Raw genomic sequence first — 19286 nt, forward strand, 5'->3', positions numbered from 1 at the left:
ATTGATTATAATCTCTCTATATATAATTACATATATGTATACATACAGGTTGGATAAGATTAAAAGATAAAAACAAACAACCTTGTATCAACTATAATATTTTGATATCACTTTTACAGGTTGGATAAAAAGTAAAGTATATATATATATATAGCATAGATGCTATATAAAATTCAAATGAGCTTAGATATTATTGAGATTAAAGTGTTATTATATATTCAGTTTAGCTTGATCCAATTATTAAATATACCAAATTTTAAATATTGGGTTTGATTCATTTAAGTAGGCCAACCATCTTAAGTCCAAACTAATTATACCAAATCTCTTATTGAGTGGCCCTTGACTCAAATGACAACCCTAGTTGAGATGAAAATCACTACAAATAGGGGTGCAAACGGTTCATATCAATGTGTACAATTTATCGTTAATTTGGCTAGTTGAATCGCTCAAACTGTTATTCGGTCAAGATTTTGGGTTTGGTTTGAATAAAACTCGGAGAAGGTAAAAAATCGCTGACTTGGTCAAAAACCGTTTGATCCGTATGGTTAAACCACTGACCCATTCGACTCGGTGATTCGGTCGTAGGTCGCATACATATGAAAACTTCGAGAGGCCATAACTTAACACTCCGATGTCTGACTGATCTGAGTTTATTATTATTATTATTATTATTATTATTATTATTATTTTCACTTAAGTTTTTTACTTTATGAAATTTCTGATGTTTTACATGAAATATATTATCATTTTAAATATTTTTATGCATTTAAAACAATAAAAAAGTAAAAAGAAAAATGTTCAATATGGTGAAAGCAAGAAAATCCCAGCACACATTCACAGTGTGGATTCATTTGGTTTTGGTATCTAATATGACTTATGAGCCAAGTTTTTGCTGAGACAACATCTCCGCCCCCACAATGCCCCCACAGCACATCCCCGTCGTGTATTGGGAACATCTCCCGTTTATGTACCGGGGATGTGCTGTGGGGCGGAGATGTGAACTCGTTTTTGCTTGCATGAGAACCGGGCTCGGGTTTGTGGGACTCCCATTAACGTCCATAAATATGATTTGCAAACGGGTTTCTGGTTTCGGTTGGTACTCAACCCGCACCCAGCCCAACCCACCCCTTTGACACACCACACATACGGCCCAGGGCCCACCCCTAGTTAGGGCTTGCCGGAGATACACAGATTCAAAACTCCAAAGTCCAAACTCCAACGCACCGAATATTGAGATTGAACTCGAAGATAGTGTCGGCAACCAGTCACCACCGGAGAACAGGTAGTCCAGTCCTGCCTCTTTCTTCTTCTTCCTTCTGTGGGCGTCAAAGATAGGGAAACATAGGGAGTGTGGTAGTGTTGCAATCCAACAAAAACTCAAGGACTCATCCCCCAAGGCCTCAACTGCTCAAACAATTATGAAGAGCAGCAGAGAGCCAAAGACTCTAACGACTTCTTACTTTTTGCCTTAAAAATTTGGAATCCCTAAAATTTGTTTTTCCTGCCAATGCAGTAAACTCCGACGCTCATAGTATACTTGCAATGTTATAATTTATTTAATGTTTGAACCAGCAGTGAAACAGTAACCTCCGGGTTTTTGCAAAGAAGCTGAGCCAATGCATTGCTCACACTCTGAGTTAAAATCTCGTCACGTTTGTTATCTATTAATCTTGGGGTCGGTTGGTATTTGTGAAATCTTAACTCGGGCTTGGCAATTGAATGGTAACATAGTTTAGTTGAGCTGACTAGCCTAATTCCAACAAAGTTCTTTGTTTTCTTTGGTCAAAAGTCCAACAAAATTCGAAGGATGGATGCATATTCCATTATGTGCTTCATTTTAATAATGAACAAATAAAACTTCCTTTTGATGTTTCTATATATCATTGTAAGTTCATCATAACTAGATTAGCCAACACCAACAATGTTATTTGGGTTTAATTCACTAAATTCTGTTTTACTTTTGTTTTACCTATCAAAAGCAAAAAAATGGCAAGTTATATTTCGTTTTATTTTATTGTTTCAAGAAAAAAAAAATTCTGAAGAGGTTCTGTACACTGTACTAGACCAGATGTTATACGCATGTCAGAGAGGTGAATGGTCTGGTTTTCAATCTGCATAATTCTGGTTCTGACTTGATTGTTCAAAGCATAAGCATACAGTTATAAACTTCAAGATATTATTAGGGCTGCAACAAACCTGCTTTTTATTTACATTGGTATCTTTTCCTTGTAACTCTCGTGAATCGTGATACATGTATCTTATTTTGCTTTTGTATATTGATTTTTTATTGAGAATGATTTAAACGTCACATGCAAATTGTTTTGTTGTTCCCTTACTCTTTTTCTATTGGTCTTTCTGTTGCATAGGTAAATTGCTTTCTTTGTCTTCAACAACAGGAACAGACGAACAAGTCCATTTGGTAAATGTCCAGCAGTTCCATTTTTATGAACTTAGTTAGTACTATTGAAACATGTTCAAATTAGTGAAAATGAAGTCTTGATTTTAATAGAAACTTTTGGACACAATAAATATAATTAACTTATTTGAATTCAATTGGTATTAGTTTCTAAATTTTTATATGAAGTTCACTTCTTCTATTTTAGTGAGTAATCCTAATCCACTGCAATGGAGATGCTACATGCTCTCTAATTTCTTAATTTGCATTTTCTACAGAAATTTGCACATTAAGGATCCATATTTTGTATTTGACTATTGGGTTAGTAGTGTGCTGGTATGTATATCTAATAGTGTGCTTAAAGTTTGTATTGTGGAATGTGATTAAGTATTTAATACTAGCTAATTTGATTATAATATTGTTTTTAAAGTGCTTAGATTTTAGAAAAATAATCTTGGCAAGTTTTTATTTTGTTAGTTTTTTTTGGAGAAAGGGTAAAGTATTTTGTATTAATCAAAATTTTATAGTCATCTGTACAATGAGAAGCTGTACATGTGTAGCCATAAAGAACTTAAAAAAAGTCCACATTCCAAAACGAAGTAAAAAAGATATTATCTTTAAATACAATATGGACAGTCAACCTGTCCCTTAACTGTTGCAACCACCAAATTAATCACCTTTGCTTTAGTTGTGGATTTCTGATAAAATATTCTGTTGTTTCTTTCAAACCATAAAACCCAAATGATTTTCAGTGGAATAGATGATCAGCACAATTTCCCTATTTTACTCATTTTAGGAACTTGCCACACTTCCAGGAGTGCTTTAACAGTATTTGGGAAGCATCAATTTAGATTAATAGCCTTCAAGAAATGATTCCACACTGCTGTACTGAAGTTCAATGCAAAAAAAAGGTCGTTTGAGGTCTCTGTTTCCTGATTGCATAACAGGCACCATAGGTTGAAATGTTGAAACCTCTCTTTATGAGCATCTCTTTAGTGAAGCACTTTTCCAAGGCTACCACCCAACCAAATTGTGCTGGCCATTTAATGCACTGTCTCTTTTGTGAGGCACTTTTCCGGATAATTCTGTTGCCTTCCACCACTAGGGCTGCAAGTCGGGCCAGGTCAAGTCAGGTTGAGGCCAACCCTAGCCCAACCCTAAGTTCTAAACCCCCAACCCTGACCCTAGCCCAACCCGACCTTCTACCCAACCTACCCAACCCTAACCCTAACTAAATTCCTTCAACCCTAACCCAACCCGACCTTCTTCCCCTCCCTTAAAACCTCATAGAATTTCTTGATTTTAGATCTTAACTGAACTTTCACTACATATATTAATCCTATGTTTCATTAGTATTTGTTTGTTGACGTTTTTTTTTGTTCTTTTGGTACAAAATTCAGAAAAACAAGTGTTAGAAATGACTATAGTTTATTATGAGTTATGACTTATGATAGATCTTTTATTGGCGGCAAACAACAGAGAGGAGATGAAGAATGAAATTTTCAAAAAACATAAAATAATGTTATTAAGGTTTTGGTCTTTCCAATTAGGATTAAGTGAAGCGATTATCTTAAAAGAAATACATGATACTATGTGGTGGGGGCTATACAAATATCATGCATCTAAACAAATCAATGTATGTTATATATTACATATAACATATATTTATATATGACATGTATTATAGAGTCGGGTTCGGGTTGGCTTGGGTTGTCTAAGGGATCAACCCTAACCCAACCCGAATTAAAGTGAGGCTCATGAATTTCAACCCTAACCCTAACCCAAGCATCAACCCAACCCAACTTTTTCGGGTTGGGTTCAGGCCAACCCGGCCCAAGTTGCAGCCTTATCCACCACATATGATTCAGCAACCAAGGGCAGAAAATAGGTCCTTTAATGCACTGTCTCCACACTATGGGTCTAACCACAACCTTAACTTCCTTCCACCACCTAACTTAAACTTTATGCCTCTGCTGAACTTAGGAAAACTTTAAAAATTCCTTTACATACACCACAACTATATGGCAAAAGTGGCCTCACAGCATCCTAACTGTTGCTGCTTACCCTGTATTTCTCTGCAGCTACTTTCCTCCAAAGGTTGTTGAGTTCAAACGAAAATCCCCATAGCCACTTGCCTAGTAAGGCAATTTTGAAATTTTCGACCTGTCAGATTCCCAGACCACCACGAGAGATAAGCCTGCAAACCTGCTCCAAATTCACCAAATGGAATTTCAGTTAATCCCTCCAACCAAGCCACAAGAAATCCTTCACCTTTTTTCTATTTTTTCTGCCACCTCTGAAGGAATCGTGACCAAGGACATGCAATATGCAGGCAGACTTGCCAAAACACTTTTGATGAGTATGATTTTACCCCCTTTCAAGAGGTACTGGGCTTTCCAAGCTGTCATCTTCGTGTCCATCCTCTCTAAAATTGGGTCCCAAATGGCCTTCGGAGTACATTTAGCTCCAAAGGGAAACCCCAAGTACTTTGTAGGGAAAGTGGGAACTACCTACCTTGCACAGTTGCACCTTAAAATTTTGGCCAGTTCATGAACATCGGTTACTTCTCCAACTGCTAACATCTCACTTTTGGATAAATTGACTTTCAGACCTGATACCATCTCAAACCAGTTTAGGATGAGTGTTAAATTCAGTACTTGAGTTGTTGAAGCATTTCAGAAGAAGTGTGTGTCATCCATGAGCTGTAATAGAGGCATTGTAGTGCCATAGCTACAGCTTTCAAAACCCTCCAACCAACCCAAGTCTGAACCTCTATCAGCCAATTTACTTAGGCCCTCCACCACCATGAGAAATAACAAAGATGATAGTGAATCACCTTGCCTCAAACCTCTACAACTTTTGAAATTGCCTTTGGAAGTACCATTTATCAACACTGAGAACTTTGGCGTGGTGACACATACGTTCATCCAGCTCCTCCATTTGGAACCAAAGTGCATTTTTGCCATCATATAATGCAAGAAATCCTAGTTGACATGATCATAGGATTCTCTAGATCAATTTTTGCAAACCAAACCTGTCTTTCCACTTTTCTTCCTTGAATTGATGAGTTTATTAGCTACAAGAACTCCATCCTGAATAAGTTTGTTCTGAACACAAGCTCCTTGATATGCTGAAATAATAGCACCCATCACCTTCCTTAGCCTTGTGGCTAGATTCTTACCCAGAACCTTGTAAACATTTCCAATCAAGCTAATAGGTCTGAAGTCCTTCAACTCTGCAGATCCTTTCTTTTCAGGAATCAAAGAAATAAACGTTGCATTCAAGCTTCTTTCAAGAGCTTCTGAACTGTGGAATTCCTCTAAAACCTTTAACAGATCATGTTTAACGAGATCCCAATATTTCTTGTAGAATAAAATGGTGAAACCATCATGCTCAAGGGCCTTTTCCCCTTCTATCTCATCAATTGCTTGCTTAACCTCCTCAAAGAAGGGCTTTTCCAAATTTGCTGCATAAGATCAGTAAGCATCCCAAACCACAGTTCAAAGTATTGGAAATGTAAGGTGTATCAGAAAGGTAATTTTAAGAGATGTATCAAAATACACTTTGAATACACACAGATATGGACAAAAAATCAAGATACGCATGGATACACTAGATAATCCCAAGAAATCCTTAGAAAAATGTTAACAACAACAAATACGAGTTTTATATGTTATAACTAATTTATTTAAACATAAAAACCATACTTTAATGGTTTATATAATTATAAAGTATCAGGACAAAATTGGTAAACGTTGAAAAATAATAGAAGAACTAAAATGTATGTGTGTGTATATATATTAATATTTATCAGTTAATCTTTTTTTGAAGCCATTTATTAGTCAATATTTATTATATATAGATTTAGATAATATTTATTATGTATATAAGTTAATATATACCTTAATTTTTAGTAAATAAATATAATTTGTATTAATCCTTATTATATAAATTTTAATAATCAAATTTTAGCATTTATTGAGAAACATCTAACAAGAGAAGAAAGATTACTTAAGAGTCAAAATACATATATTTTTTTATCAATAACTCTGAAAAGATTTCATTAATTAGAGTCAAAATACATATTATTAAGACAACTAATTAAGGTATGGCATAGTGGACTAATTGTCGTTGTGAATAAATGATTAGGATTCAAAACTTCTTACCTTCAACTTATGGTTTTTTAACAAGCTATTTTGGTGGTTTATTAAATTATATTGGATTAATTAGCATTTAATAACGTCTCAGATGCCTTAATTAAAAGTGACTCAAATGAGCATTTAATTAAGTAATATTAGCATTTAATGATGTCTCAAATTCAAAGGCTTAATTAAAAGTGATGTAAATGAGAGAGAAGAGATAATTTGAATTTGAATTTGAATTTAAAAAGTAGAAAGAGAGGGAAATTAAATTCGGATTGTATCGGTTGATACATAGTGTGTATTGGTCTGTTTTGGTATTGTATCGGCTGATACATACCCGTATCAGTCTGATACGAGTGAAAAAAAACACAAAACTATCTAATTCTATATGTTTTGTGTATCAGGCCCCTTCCAGAACGGTATGTATCGGTTGATACAGGCTGCTACATTGCAAAATTTTAAGCCTTGTCCCAAACTGTAATCCTTCCAACTTTGGTCTTTGCTTACAAGGCTCACTATAAAGCTCTTCATAGAAAGACAAAATGGCATTTTTCAACCTCTTTTTCCTGTTCCACCAGTTGACCTCTTATTTCCACTCTCCTAATTGTATTTGCCCTTCTTCATAGAATGACACAATGGCAAGATTGATGTACACAACTAACGGTCATTATACCATTAATATAATAAATAAGCCACACATAAAATATGTAAAGTTCAATTTTTTTTTGTTTTTCTAATGCTTTTATTGTTTATGGACTATATGACCTTAATAAATTTTTATTTTGAGGCTTATGCCTCAAACTGCCTCGAGGCTTATACATTGCCTTTCCAAGACTCAATTGTCTTGCCTCCATCTTTAGCCTTGTGTTCTATTCTCATAATGTTTTATTTTGGACCTAAATTGGTTCATTACTTGTGAAGTTGCAAAGTTGAATCTGTCTGAATATTAATACAACCAAACCTAAACTTATACTCATGATTGGGGGTCATTAAGACCAAAGTTATTTTCCACTATCTTTTGTTCTGCATTCATTGTCTGTACAGAGAATTTATATTGTCTCCGGTACCTCGCCCCATTCTTAAAATGAAACCCTCCCCAAAAAAGTCAACCGATGGTTTTGGACTTTTGATGCAGCATTAACATCCTAAAACCTTCTTGTGCTTTCTTCAAAGTCTTGTGAATTCTGAAGGTCTAAGCATAAATTATGTCCCTATTGCCCCAAAACCCATAGTTCATGTTTCCTTCAACTCGGTCAATGGTAAAATTCACCCATAAAACAGACCTAAAAAATGTTAGATTAGTATTGATATGAAATTTCTAATTGCAAATTCTTGTGGTTATTGATTTCAATATCTTAGGATCTTTTTAGAAGCCAAGAAGATAGGACTTCAAAATATTAGGTCATGGATACAGCAATTCAACTGCCAGAAAAAACAGAAGGCATTAAGAAGAGAAAATCTCGGTGCAGTAAGGGTCGCAAGGAAAGGAAGAGATTAAAAGCCTTTTCGGGTACTGGAGAAAAGGTCAAAATAGATAAGAAAATGAAAATGTTGTTTCGCAAGAGGGCAAGGGAGTACAATTCAGATGATGACGATGAGTCTAATCCTGAAGTTGGAGAAGCTAATACAAGGCCTCTTGATCACAAAGAGTTTTCAGTTGGGAATTCTAGTGAAGAGGAGGGTATAGATGGCTCTGATCCTGGTGCTGTTGAAGAAAAGGGGGATTCTGAAGATGAGGAAGATAGAACTCAGCCAGGAGTGACAAAGTTCACAGAAGGTTGTAGAGCATTCAGGGTAGCCTTCATGAAGATCACTAAGACAAATGTGTCAAGATAATTCACTGGTAAGTGGTAAGCAGTTCAAGTTATTAGATTTTTCTTTATTAATAAGTAAGCCCTCTAAGATTTTTCTGTCTTCACAGGGTCCTGTCTTGTCCGCACAGAAGAGGCTTGTTGCCAAGAAGCTTGCTGAAGAAGAAGCTGAATGGAAGTCTAAGGGGGAGGCTAAGAAGGAGAAACATTTGGTAATTTGTTATTAAATCCCTCTGTTTTCCAAAATCCTAATATAATTTTACATTTTTTTCATTGTTAGCAAGAGAGTTTACTAATTAAATATGTGAATGAGATAGATACCAAAAATAAAAATGTATCCTACAGGGATGGTCATTGCCAAATGTAATTTAATATTTATTATGTCGTGTTATGTGATTTTGGTTGAGCTTTGTGTCGCAAGGGGCATTTATTTTCCTCAAAATTTGTTTTTCTTTTCCTTTTCTAATCTTTTATCAAGTAATTTGGTTTGCATCTCTGAATTATTGCTGGTGCTCAAGTGGTCAAGCTCTTTAATGCTGTAAGTTGGCACTTGTGCTTTCACCTTTTCCTGTGCATTTTCAACAATCAAAAAAGAAAAGTTAGTTGTGTAAACTTTTATTGTACTATAGCCACTGTGTTGTATGCTTAGCTTATATTGAACACATTATACAGGTCAACAAAGCACAAAATGCTCAAAAAGGATTAAATCCATCAAGGTCTAAAGATGCAAAAGGTATACTAATGGAAATCTGTAATCAATAAAGGTTTGAGCGGCCTCTGTTCTATTATGAAATTTGCAAATGAGATCTTCATGAAATATTTGAATGGTTTTATTTGTAATTGCTGCTATTCATCTTGTTTGTCTTGACATGAATAAGATTGTTCACGAGCTATTCCTTTTTCTTATTTCTGTTTTTGTTGTTATGAAGTTTGAGTTTTTGAATGATTTCTTTGGGATTGTGAATCACTAATCTTTCTTTACTCAACCTGGATATTTTTGTTTATTTGGCATGATTATATGGGCATACTCTTAATCTTACTCCATATCAAGAATGTAAAAGGTAATAAAGAACTTTTCTCAATGAAGAACAAATAAGACAAGCTTTTATCATGTATATAATCATACTGGTCACCCTGGTCTCCTGAGATGATCTCCCCAATACTTATTTCTTATATGTACCCATTTGCTTTCCTAGTGTGTCTGCCATGCTGTTCCCCTCCCTTGGGATCCACCTTATCTGAACCCTAATCCCTCTTATCATCCTTCCAATGTCCCTTAACAGATTCCTGTATCTCCATGGGCCCGAACTGCTATTGACAATGGTCAGTACTCTCAATATATGCAGAACCTTCTTTTTGTAGCTTCTTATTTCTTTGGGTATTAATTTGTGATATGGTTGAACTGCAAAGGTTTTTACACACATGAAGTTCTTTATAAATCAAAGCAGTATCTGGACCAATGGGCCATAGAAGCAGACATTACAGACAAGTGATAGAAGATATTTTATTAATCATGACCTACTAGAATATGTGGCTTTGAAGTCTTAACTAACTAAAAAAGATATTTTGTTTTATTACATTATTAAGTAATTTTAATTTTTGTATTTTTAACTTTTTGATCTAAATTTTAATAATGATTGGAGCTTAACAAGAGAGGAACTTTAGGGACAAAGAGAGAGATTTTAGATTGCTAAGATTAAGGTAAGGCACAATGTTTTGAAATTCATGCCCAGGCACATAGGCAGACTGGCAGAGTGCATTTTGAGGTATATACCTTGCTTGAACCTATGCAATGTCTCCATCAAAAGGCATCCATGCTAGGCAGACATCTTTTATAAGTTTGCTTTTTTGGTTACTTTTTTATACATATTTATGTGTTTTACACCTCTTGTATTGGTCTATGAACTTCTAAATTACCTTTGATTGGGCTCCATCAGACTGTCATTCTAATACCCTTCAACGAAAGGAAAGCAGTTCTAGATGTGGGGGATGAAGTGATTGACTTCACCACGGTGAAAACAAAGGAAGGAACAGTGGTGATCGAAAACTGGTGCCCCTTGGTTAACACAGTAACCTCTGTTGATGGGAGTTTCAAATTGAAGCTTCTGGGCTTACCTTTTCACTTTTGGCAAAAAACCCTCCTGGAAAAAATAGTGCTGGCGATGGGTGGTGTTCTCTCTTTCAAGACCTTAGATCTGAGAGCAGTCAATCTAAGGATAGCTGGTATTAAGCCCAAAGCTGTGCCAAGAATGTTCAGTCTTTGTGCAGATGGCTACTGGTACAAGATCTGGGTTGCCTCAGAAGTGGAAGCGTCACAGTGGTATGGGAGATCGAAGCTTGAAGACGATGATGACCTGGCAAGATGGGTAACACTTGGTGGGAATAAGGAGAAGATGAATGGACACATCAGTAAACTTGGGGAGGAAGTTCTGCCTAGAGAAAAGGAGCTGCCTTCTATGGAAACTGAAAAGTCAAGCTCCAAAAGTCGAGTGGATCTTTTGGAAAAGTTTTCAAATAATTTTGAAATTAAAAAGGGTTTTACTACCAATCCGTCCTTTGCAGAAATGGTTAGAAGGGGAACTCAGTCGGATCAGGGGAGGGGACCACTTAGAGCTAGAAATGGCATTCACACAACCCTTTCTGACCCAATTGGCTTAAATTTTGGTCAGCCTGGGTCAACCCTAAAGGAGGGCCATGATGTTACAGCTGACTCATGTGACTTTTTAAATGGTAACGTAGTCGGGTCTCTAAGCAGGCATTGGAGGATCATAGTGTTGGTCTATCATCTTCCCCACAAGTGCTGCAATCGTGTGTAGGCCAAAAAATTTCAGACGGACAAAATCCCTTGAGGTGAAACTTTTGTTGGGCTCCAGTTGCAAGTTCTAAAGAAGCGGAGCAGGATAAAATGGGAGAAGATAGGCCAAACCCAAGATATTGAAGAGGAAGATGACGGATGGGTAAGCTGTGATTCTCTGGAGGATGACTTTGAGAGAGAGTCGGAAGCAGAGAACCATAGTCTAGGGGAGAATGCTGGTCATAAAGAGTTGGAAGACACTTTTAGTACCGCCATTCTCTTTTCTGAGGACGCTGAAGATGTTACCTCTGTGCTGAAACCATCTGCTGATTGTGGGATGTTAAAGGATGCCGAGCGCTCCTTGGATGCTAAGGGGGAAAACCAAACCTTGGGTAGAAAAAAAACAAGCCAGAAAATGAACAATGGGCAGGGGGACCTCTGAGAAGACAACGGCTGATTATCAATCTTCAAATATGGTTATTTCAGGAGGGGATGAACGGTAGAGCCTCGGAAGTTTTCATAAGGGTGAATCAAGTCTAGGTTGTGCCCTGCAAGACCCTATTCTATTGTCGAATTGTGAAACCCAGCCGGCTGTTGAATGTCCTCCTTTCTCAGACCCAAGTATGTTCTTGTGTTCGGGTTTTGATACTAACTCTGGCTCTGCCCCTGTTGATTGTCTTCCAGGTTCCAGACATGCTTACTTTCCGATTGCCCATGGTTCAGGAATTGACAGAGTTGGTGGTGCAGGGGAGATACAGGAGGAGGGTGAGAGGGTGTGGAATTTAATAATGGAAGAACTTAATAATCTGACTAGGGTGGAGTTAGAGAAGGAGAAGGTGATTGAGAGTAAGGATAGTGGGTCTAAAGTAGTTGAAGAAGAGATGGAGCAGGAGAGGATGAGTGAGAGGCTTAAAGAAGACAGAAGAGGAAAGACTGAAAAGGGAGAAGGAAAAGATGATTCTCTAGCTGAATTTGTAGAAAAATCTAGGTTGCAAGTTAAAAAATCCGAATGAGTTGAAAGTTTATTTGAGGAATAAAAAAAGGAAAGATGAGAAAAAGGAAGTTAAGTGAAGTTGAGAGGTTGAAATTGGATGTGGAGGGGGACAAAGAATTTAGTGAGAGGAAGGGTAGGGGAAGAAAAGGAGGATTTTAGGGAGGAAGGTTAGGGTGGGGATAGATTAAGTTGGAGTAATGAAGATTGTGAGCTGGAATGTGAGAGGCTTGGGGAATATAAGAAAGAGAGCTTTAATAAAGGAGGTCCTAAGGAAAGAAAACCCAGACATTTTTCTAATCTAGGAATCTAAACTCATGACCTTTGACAAGAGGTGGGCTAGAAGCATATGGAGAGCAAATGGCCTTAGTTGGGTAATGAGCCCTTCTTGGGGCTCATCTGGAGTGTTACTCACTTTGTGGAAGGATGAAGTTGTGAAGGGAGTCGAAGAATTAATTGGAAGATTCTCAGTTTCTATCAAATTCAAGCAAGTGGAAGATGGGTTCGAATGGGTCTTAACTAATGTTTATGGCCCTAATAGCTACAAACGAAGGAATGAATTGTGGGAAGAACTGGGAGATATTAGAGGATTGTGGGAAGGACCTTGGTGTCTAGGAGGGGATTTCAATGTGATTAGGTTCAGTGAGGAGTGCAATAAAGTGTGGCAAAGGAATACTACCAGTATGAGGAAGTTTAATGAGTTTATCAATGCTTTTGAACTCAAGGAGCTGGACCTATTACATAACAATATCACCTGGTCTAACCTCTAGACTGAACCAATTTGTTCCAAATTAGATAGATTCCTATTTACTGCAGATTGGGAAGAACATTGGGGAGACCTGGTGTCAAGGGCTTTACCTAGAGTTGCTTCTGACCATTGGCCAATTCTGCTAAGGAAGTTTGAGGCTGGAAATAGTGGACCCTCCCCTTTTAGATTTGAGAATATGTGGCTGCATCACCTGGGCTTTAAGGAGAAAGTGAAGGAGTGGTGGAATGAAAGCAATCCAAGCGTAAATTGGGCAGGAATGAAATTCCATTGGAAGTTAAAAGAGCTGAAAGTCAAAATCAAGGAATGGAATATTCTTCACTTTGGGAGGTTAGAAGAAAGGAAACACCAGTTGATTATAACAAAATTAAGGAATTAGATGCAAAGAGCTAGGTTGTTTTGGGGAAAGGGACAAAGAGTTGATGTGGGAGTTGAGGAAAAATCTGGAGGACACACTTTTTAAGGAGGAAATTGGTTGGAAGTAAAAATCTGGACACAAATGGGTGAAGGAGGGAGATAGGAACACAATTTTTTCATGCTATAGCCAATGGCAGAAGGAAGAGGAACTCCATTTCTAAGCTGGTAGTTGATGGTATAACTTTAACCCAATAGAATGAGATTGCAGGGGATTTTTTGGAACATTTCAAATCCATTTTCAGAAGGCCCCTAAATGACAAATTACGGATTGGAGGTTTGAATTGGCCTAGGCTCCTTGAAGAGTTGATTGAGTGGTTGGAAAGAAAGTTTGAGCTAGAATAAATAAGGGAAGCCATCTTCTCAATGGATAGAGCTAAAGCCCCAGCCCCTAGGCCTTGATGGTTTCACGATGGCTTTTTATCAAGACTATTGGGAGATAATTAAGGATGATATCCAAATTGTGTTCTCAGAATTCTTTGAAAGAGGGGTGATTGATCCAGGTCTGAACTTTACATTTATTGCCTTAATCCCAATAAAGGAGGGAGCTTGCCACCCTAAAGAGTTCAAACCCATCAGTTTGGTTAATAGCCTCTATAAGATCATTGCTAAGGTTTTATCTCGAACAATTAGAGAGGTGCTTCCCACAATCATTTCTTCCAATCAAGGTGCCTTTGTGAAGAACAGACAAATTGTGGATCAAATCTTAATAGAAAATGAGAGTGTGGAAGATTTAAAATGAAGAGGGAAGAAAGGGCTGGTGTGCAAATTGGATCTAGAAAAGGCTTATGATTTGGTTGATTGGTCTTTCTTGTTGGAAGTCCTAGAGTCCTTTGGTTTTGGGCAGAGGTGGTGTAATTGGGTAAAAGGGTGTATCAAGACTTGCCACTACTCCATACTGGTGAATGGCAAGGTGGTAGACCACTTCCCAGCTTCTAAAGGTATTGAGCAAGGGGACCGACCCCCTTTTCCCCTTCCTTTTTACCTTGATTGCTGAAGTTTTAGGGAGGCTTATTGAGAGGGCAGATTCTAGAAGCTTGGTTAGGGGTTGGAGAATTGGGAGGGACAGGGTTTTGGTCACTCATTTACAATTTACGAATCTCACAATTCTGTTTTGCGGTGGGGAGGAGATTAGGTGGGTTAGGAATTTAAAAAAAGGTGATTAATGTGTTTGAACAAGTGACTAACCTCAAAGTCAACTTTGATAAGAGTTGTGTGATCGACATTAACATGAGTGCTAGAGAGGTGGAAGATAGGGCTCAAATCTTGGGTTGTGAGATTGCTCAGTGGCCATTGAAATATTTGGGGCTTCTACTAGGGGATAATCCTAGTAAAAGGAGTTTTTGGAATCCGGTGATTGATAGATACACAAAAAGGTTAGCATCTTGGAAGAAAAGCTACCTCTCTTTGGGTGGTAGGATAACTTTGATTAAGTCAACCTTGACTAGCCTTCCTGTTTACTTTCTATCTGTGTTTAAAATTCCTGAGGGAGTGTGTAGGGTTTTGGAAAAACTAATGAGGGATTTCTTGTGGGAACTAGGGGAGGAGAAAAAGGGACCATATAGAGTTAGGTGGGATATGGTTACCAAAGCTAAAAGTGATGGTGGACTTGGTTTGGGAACCTTACAGAAAAAGAACAAAGCTCTTTTGGGGAAATGGTTATGGAGACTGACAAAGGAAAGAGATAAGCTGTGGGCTCAAGTAATCGTAAGTGTTCATGGGCAAGAGGCAGATGGCTGGGATACGGGAGTCTCATCTAGGGCTACAAGAGCTTTTCCTTGGAAGTCTATCCATGCTAACTTTCCTTCCTCTCATCAGGTATGACCTTTGCTCAGGTAATACTGTGAAATTTTGGGAACATATTTGGGTGGGAGACACTCCTTTAAAAGAGCAGTTCCCTTCCTTGTTTTCCCTCGCAAGGTTTAAAAATGAGCCAGTAGCCACCTTCCCGACCTCTTCTAATTCTGCTCTTATTTGGAATCTAGGCTTTAGAAGGGATCTTAGAGACTCTGAATTGGACTCCATTGCAAATTTGCTTAAGATCCTGGATGAGGTAGTTAATTGACCCCTCTAGGCTGGATAGTAGGATTTGGGTTCCTTCTCCCTCGGGTATCTTCTCTTGTTCTTCTTTTTTCAAAGAATTAACCCAATTCCCCCCGGCCCTTGGTTATCCTTTCCCAGTCTTGGAAGTTTGGGGTAGACCAGTTCCTCCCAGAGTAGGTGCTTTCTGTTGGGAAGCTGTCCTAGAAAAGTGTAACACTTGTGACTTCAAAAGAAAAAGGCCTAATTGGTGTTTATCCCCGCACTGGTGGCCCTCCCCTCCAAATGTGCAAAGCTTGTTTAATCTACTTCAGTGAGGGGTCTAAAAAAGAGGTAAAATTTTGTGGAAATGTGTAAGAGCAGCTGTATGTTGGACGGTGTGGGAGGAAAGAAATCAAAGAACTTTCCATGAAAAAGAAAGAAAAAGAAAGCCATCATTGAATTAATCTTTGTGAGGGTGGTACATTGGGTCAAGACTATGAAGCTCTTTGAAGGTTACTCAGTAGGAGATATCATTAGAAATTGGAAAGAAGTGGCTTGGTCTGCTCCCTTGAATACTTACCCTATTCCAGCTTGGACTCCTCCAACTATGGGGTTCATTAAGTTGAACTTTGATGGCAGCAGTGAAGGAAACCCAGGCCCTTCAGGTATAGGTGGAGTGTTCAGGGATGAAGAAGGTCGAATTATTGCAATGTTTTCAGGTCCTATAGGTTGGGGGGATTCTCCGAGAGCTGAAATTTTGGCAGTTTTGGAAGGCATTAAAAGAGCCCAGCAGCTGAATATTAAAAAACTGTTGGTGGAAGGCGACTCTAGGCTGGCTTAGTTGGCTGCAGAAGGAAGACTTCAGTCTGTGTAAGTTCTTAAATTAAAAAAAGAAAATTAATGAGCTAACTCAGAACATGGAAATTCAGTTTCAGTGGTCCAAGAGGAGTGCTAATTCTATGGCAGATTCTTTGGCCAAATAAGGGGTGGGAAGAGCCAATCTTTTTTGGGCATTGCTGTAATTTTTTTTCTAATTTTATGCCTTTGCTTAAAATAGGCGTACACCTCATCTTGCCCTTGTGCTTTTAAAACACTGTTTTCAGCGAGATGGATCGTGTTTTCCTTAAATGGTTCATCTTAAGGAATCTGATAACTCAGTTGACTCTTTATGAGGAAGAAACTTTATTTTACTGAACTTTTTTTTTTTGTTGTTTCATCTATTTGGAGGTTATATTAATCTAAAGCTGGATAGGTAATTTACAGTACAATAACAACATTCTGAAGTAAAGGTAAAATATTTGGCTTCTAACATTTAGGTTCTGTTGTTTAAAATTCAAGCTTAGATGCTTGAGATGGTTCTTGGTTCCCACCTTGGTGCAAAAACCACTCTTGATGCTGTTCTTCTTCTTAAGTCCTTATTTTTGCTGGATTGGGAGCAGTTTATTAAAGTACTCCCAATTACAGCTTAAAAAAAGCCTTTCTAAGCCCAGTCCTATGAGTGGGCTGTGGTAATTTATTTAATAAAGAAATGGGCCTGGATTCCATTTTAGTGAACATTAGGCCCTAAATTAATTTGGGCCTTAATAATGATTCATTAAGCATTTAATGGCCTTGCAGTAGAGCCCATTTTATGGGATAGTAGGCCCTAAAAGGATTAAAACTATTAATTAATAAAACTTAATTCTGAGGTGTCTCGTTTATTTATAAAGGGGATGCCATCTGTCCTATCAGAACAAGAGGGTTCTTTTTCTTCTCTTGATCACTTTGAGGCTGTGTTTGGTTTTATGGGTTTCCCTACCTTTTCCTTCAAACCAAACATAGCCTAAGTGGAATGACACATGGCACCTTAAGAAGTGAGGGCTCTTTTCCCTTTAGTCACTTTAAGTAGGGTGACGTGTTACGAAGAAAGAGCTTTCTTTTCCTTTCTTAGACCATTCTAAGTTGACACTTGGCACTCTAGGAAGAGAGTGGTGGTGGGGAGTTACCTAACCACCTTCCTCCTCTATATAAACCCCTCTCCTTGTAGGAGAGAAGGCTAATGCCATTTTATTGGTTAATACTAGTCTGCTTCTAGAATTTCCAGCAAAAAGAGACAAGTGAAGGAGAAGATAGAAGATTGGGACATGAAGAATGTGGAAAAAAGAAGAGGAAGGTAGGGAATCTTGCTTTCCTCCTACACCTCTTCACTATGATATTCCTATAGCCTCATTCTTGAGACGTAGGACTAAATCTATTCCTTCTACTCCTCTCACCCCTTTATTTATTTATTTACTTATTTCCTTCTTTTTTTCCTTGTCTCAGATTGGACTGCATGCAAGGAGATAACTATCTACAGCCTAGTTTAGAAAACTTGGCTGATTATGGTTCCTCATTGCATGGTAACACATAGAAACCATTATTTAAAGGCCATCTACAGCCTTATAGTTAACTATTTTCCCTATTTTCTCGTTATGTATAGAGAAAAATTTTATTTATTTATATTTTCCAGTTTTCTCTCAAATAAAGAGGGAATATATGCACTAGAATTTTTAAAGGAAAATTCTCTGAGTAAATATTTGTACTTCTAAACCAGAATCAAGATGTTTTCTTTGTCCCTAGTAGAGATGTAATTACAGGAATGTATCTACGTGATTTCCTGAATAGGACTTACCCAAATATCAAAAAGCCTAGTTATTAATCTAATTGGGTGAATTATGTTATGTGAAAAATTATACTAAAATTTTTTCACTAGCACTTCTTTAAGTGATTCTTTGGTAGCTTACCATATTGATATTTGATTGCCTCGTATGTTTTTCTTAAAGGATTAAGTGCATTTACTTGTCTAATTGAGTGAAGGATTAAGTGCATTTACTTGTCTAATTGAGTGGCACACTCCTTATTCTGACAGTGTTAGGGAAGCGGCAGAAAGAAGCTTTCTTCTCAGAGTTACGGAAGCCATCACAAGCTGCTGACCCTCCTGCCAAGGTACCCCCTCCCTCTTGTGGTGGTAGCCTGTGGTCTGTTGTTTCTTTGTTACATGTTTCATTTTCCGTTTACAGATTATTTTCAAGGGGAAAATAATACATGAAGTAATAATTAAATGGATTGTGTTGTGTGTGCACATGTTGATAAGCCAGGCAATCAACTAAAAGAATCCAGTCCTGCCAATTAATTTTGCTCGGTATGGAGATTACTTAGATCATGGTTTTATGGCATGCAGGGTGATGATGGCCCTGCTTGGGCTCCATTACGTGATAGTTATATGCTTACAAGTTTTAAATTGAAAGATTGGGATAAAATGCCGGTAAGTTCCTGAGTTCCATGCATATTTTAACTCTACACCGGCTCCCAAGACTTGTTGATCATTGTTGATTTCATTTTGTCCAATTTTGGAGCATGTTTACAGGAGACGACTGTGGGAAATGATATGGATGGGATTCCACTGGACGGTTCCTCCGATGGTTCCTCTCAAGATGATTGAACTCACGGATCTTTTGGAAAATGTGATTGTGTGAAAGGGTGGGCCATTTTGCAGGGGAATTGTTTTAAGGGTTTTCATAAGGCTCAGTTTGGAAGGAGTACAAATATCAAATATAAATATGTAGAGTGCAAAACCTTACATTTTGTATTATTTTGTATGTATTTATATTTGTACTCCTTCCAAAATGAGCCTAAAGTTCAAGTTGTGATTCCTTATTTTGTTGTAGTAAATTATTACTATATTATAAGGTAGTAATTTTCTTTCCCATGTTCTCAATGTTTTAAAAATATGCTAAGCAGTCTTTATAAATCTTTCTTCACTAGATCTATCTTTAATACTTGTAAGGTTCAAAGTATTGGAAATGCAAGGTGTATCGGAAAGGTAATTTTAAGAAACGTATCGAGATACGTTTTGAAAATGCATAGATACAGACGAAAAATCAAGATACGCGTGGATACTAGGGCTGCAGGTTGAGCCGGGTTAGGTCGGAT

The 19286-nt window shown here is 37.5% G+C and overlaps 1 protein-coding gene across 2 annotated transcripts; it reads left to right on the forward strand.

Annotated features, from left to right (window-relative positions):
- Positions 1-1143: 1143 nt before the first annotated feature.
- Positions 1144-19050, forward strand: LOC104596346 (uncharacterized). 2 transcript variants are annotated; one of them, XM_010257442.2, is made up of 8 exons: positions 1144-1282; positions 2367-2419; positions 7897-8380; positions 8459-8560; positions 9021-9081; positions 18223-18299; positions 18535-18618; positions 18721-19050. In XM_010257442.2, exons 3-8 carry the CDS (start codon positions 8360-8362, stop codon positions 18793-18795), a joined length of 420 nt encoding a protein of 139 aa, XP_010255744.1. In that variant the 5' UTR covers positions 1144-1282; positions 2367-2419; positions 7897-8359; the 3' UTR covers positions 18796-19050. The 2 variants fall into 2 exon arrangements, with proteins under 2 accessions (XP_010255744.1, XP_088751455.1); XM_088895329.1 differs by lacking the exons at positions 1144-1282; positions 2367-2419; positions 7897-8380; positions 8459-8560; positions 9021-9081 and adding exons at positions 9911-17487; positions 17637-17713.
- Positions 19051-19286: the final 236 nt, after the last annotated feature.

The sequence above is a fragment of the Nelumbo nucifera genome, chromosome 1 (genome assembly GCF_055504915.1).
Source record: "Nelumbo nucifera cultivar China Antique chromosome 1, China Antique-T2T, whole genome shotgun sequence".
NCBI classification, from domain to species: Eukaryota; Viridiplantae; Streptophyta; class Magnoliopsida; order Proteales; family Nelumbonaceae; genus Nelumbo; species Nelumbo nucifera.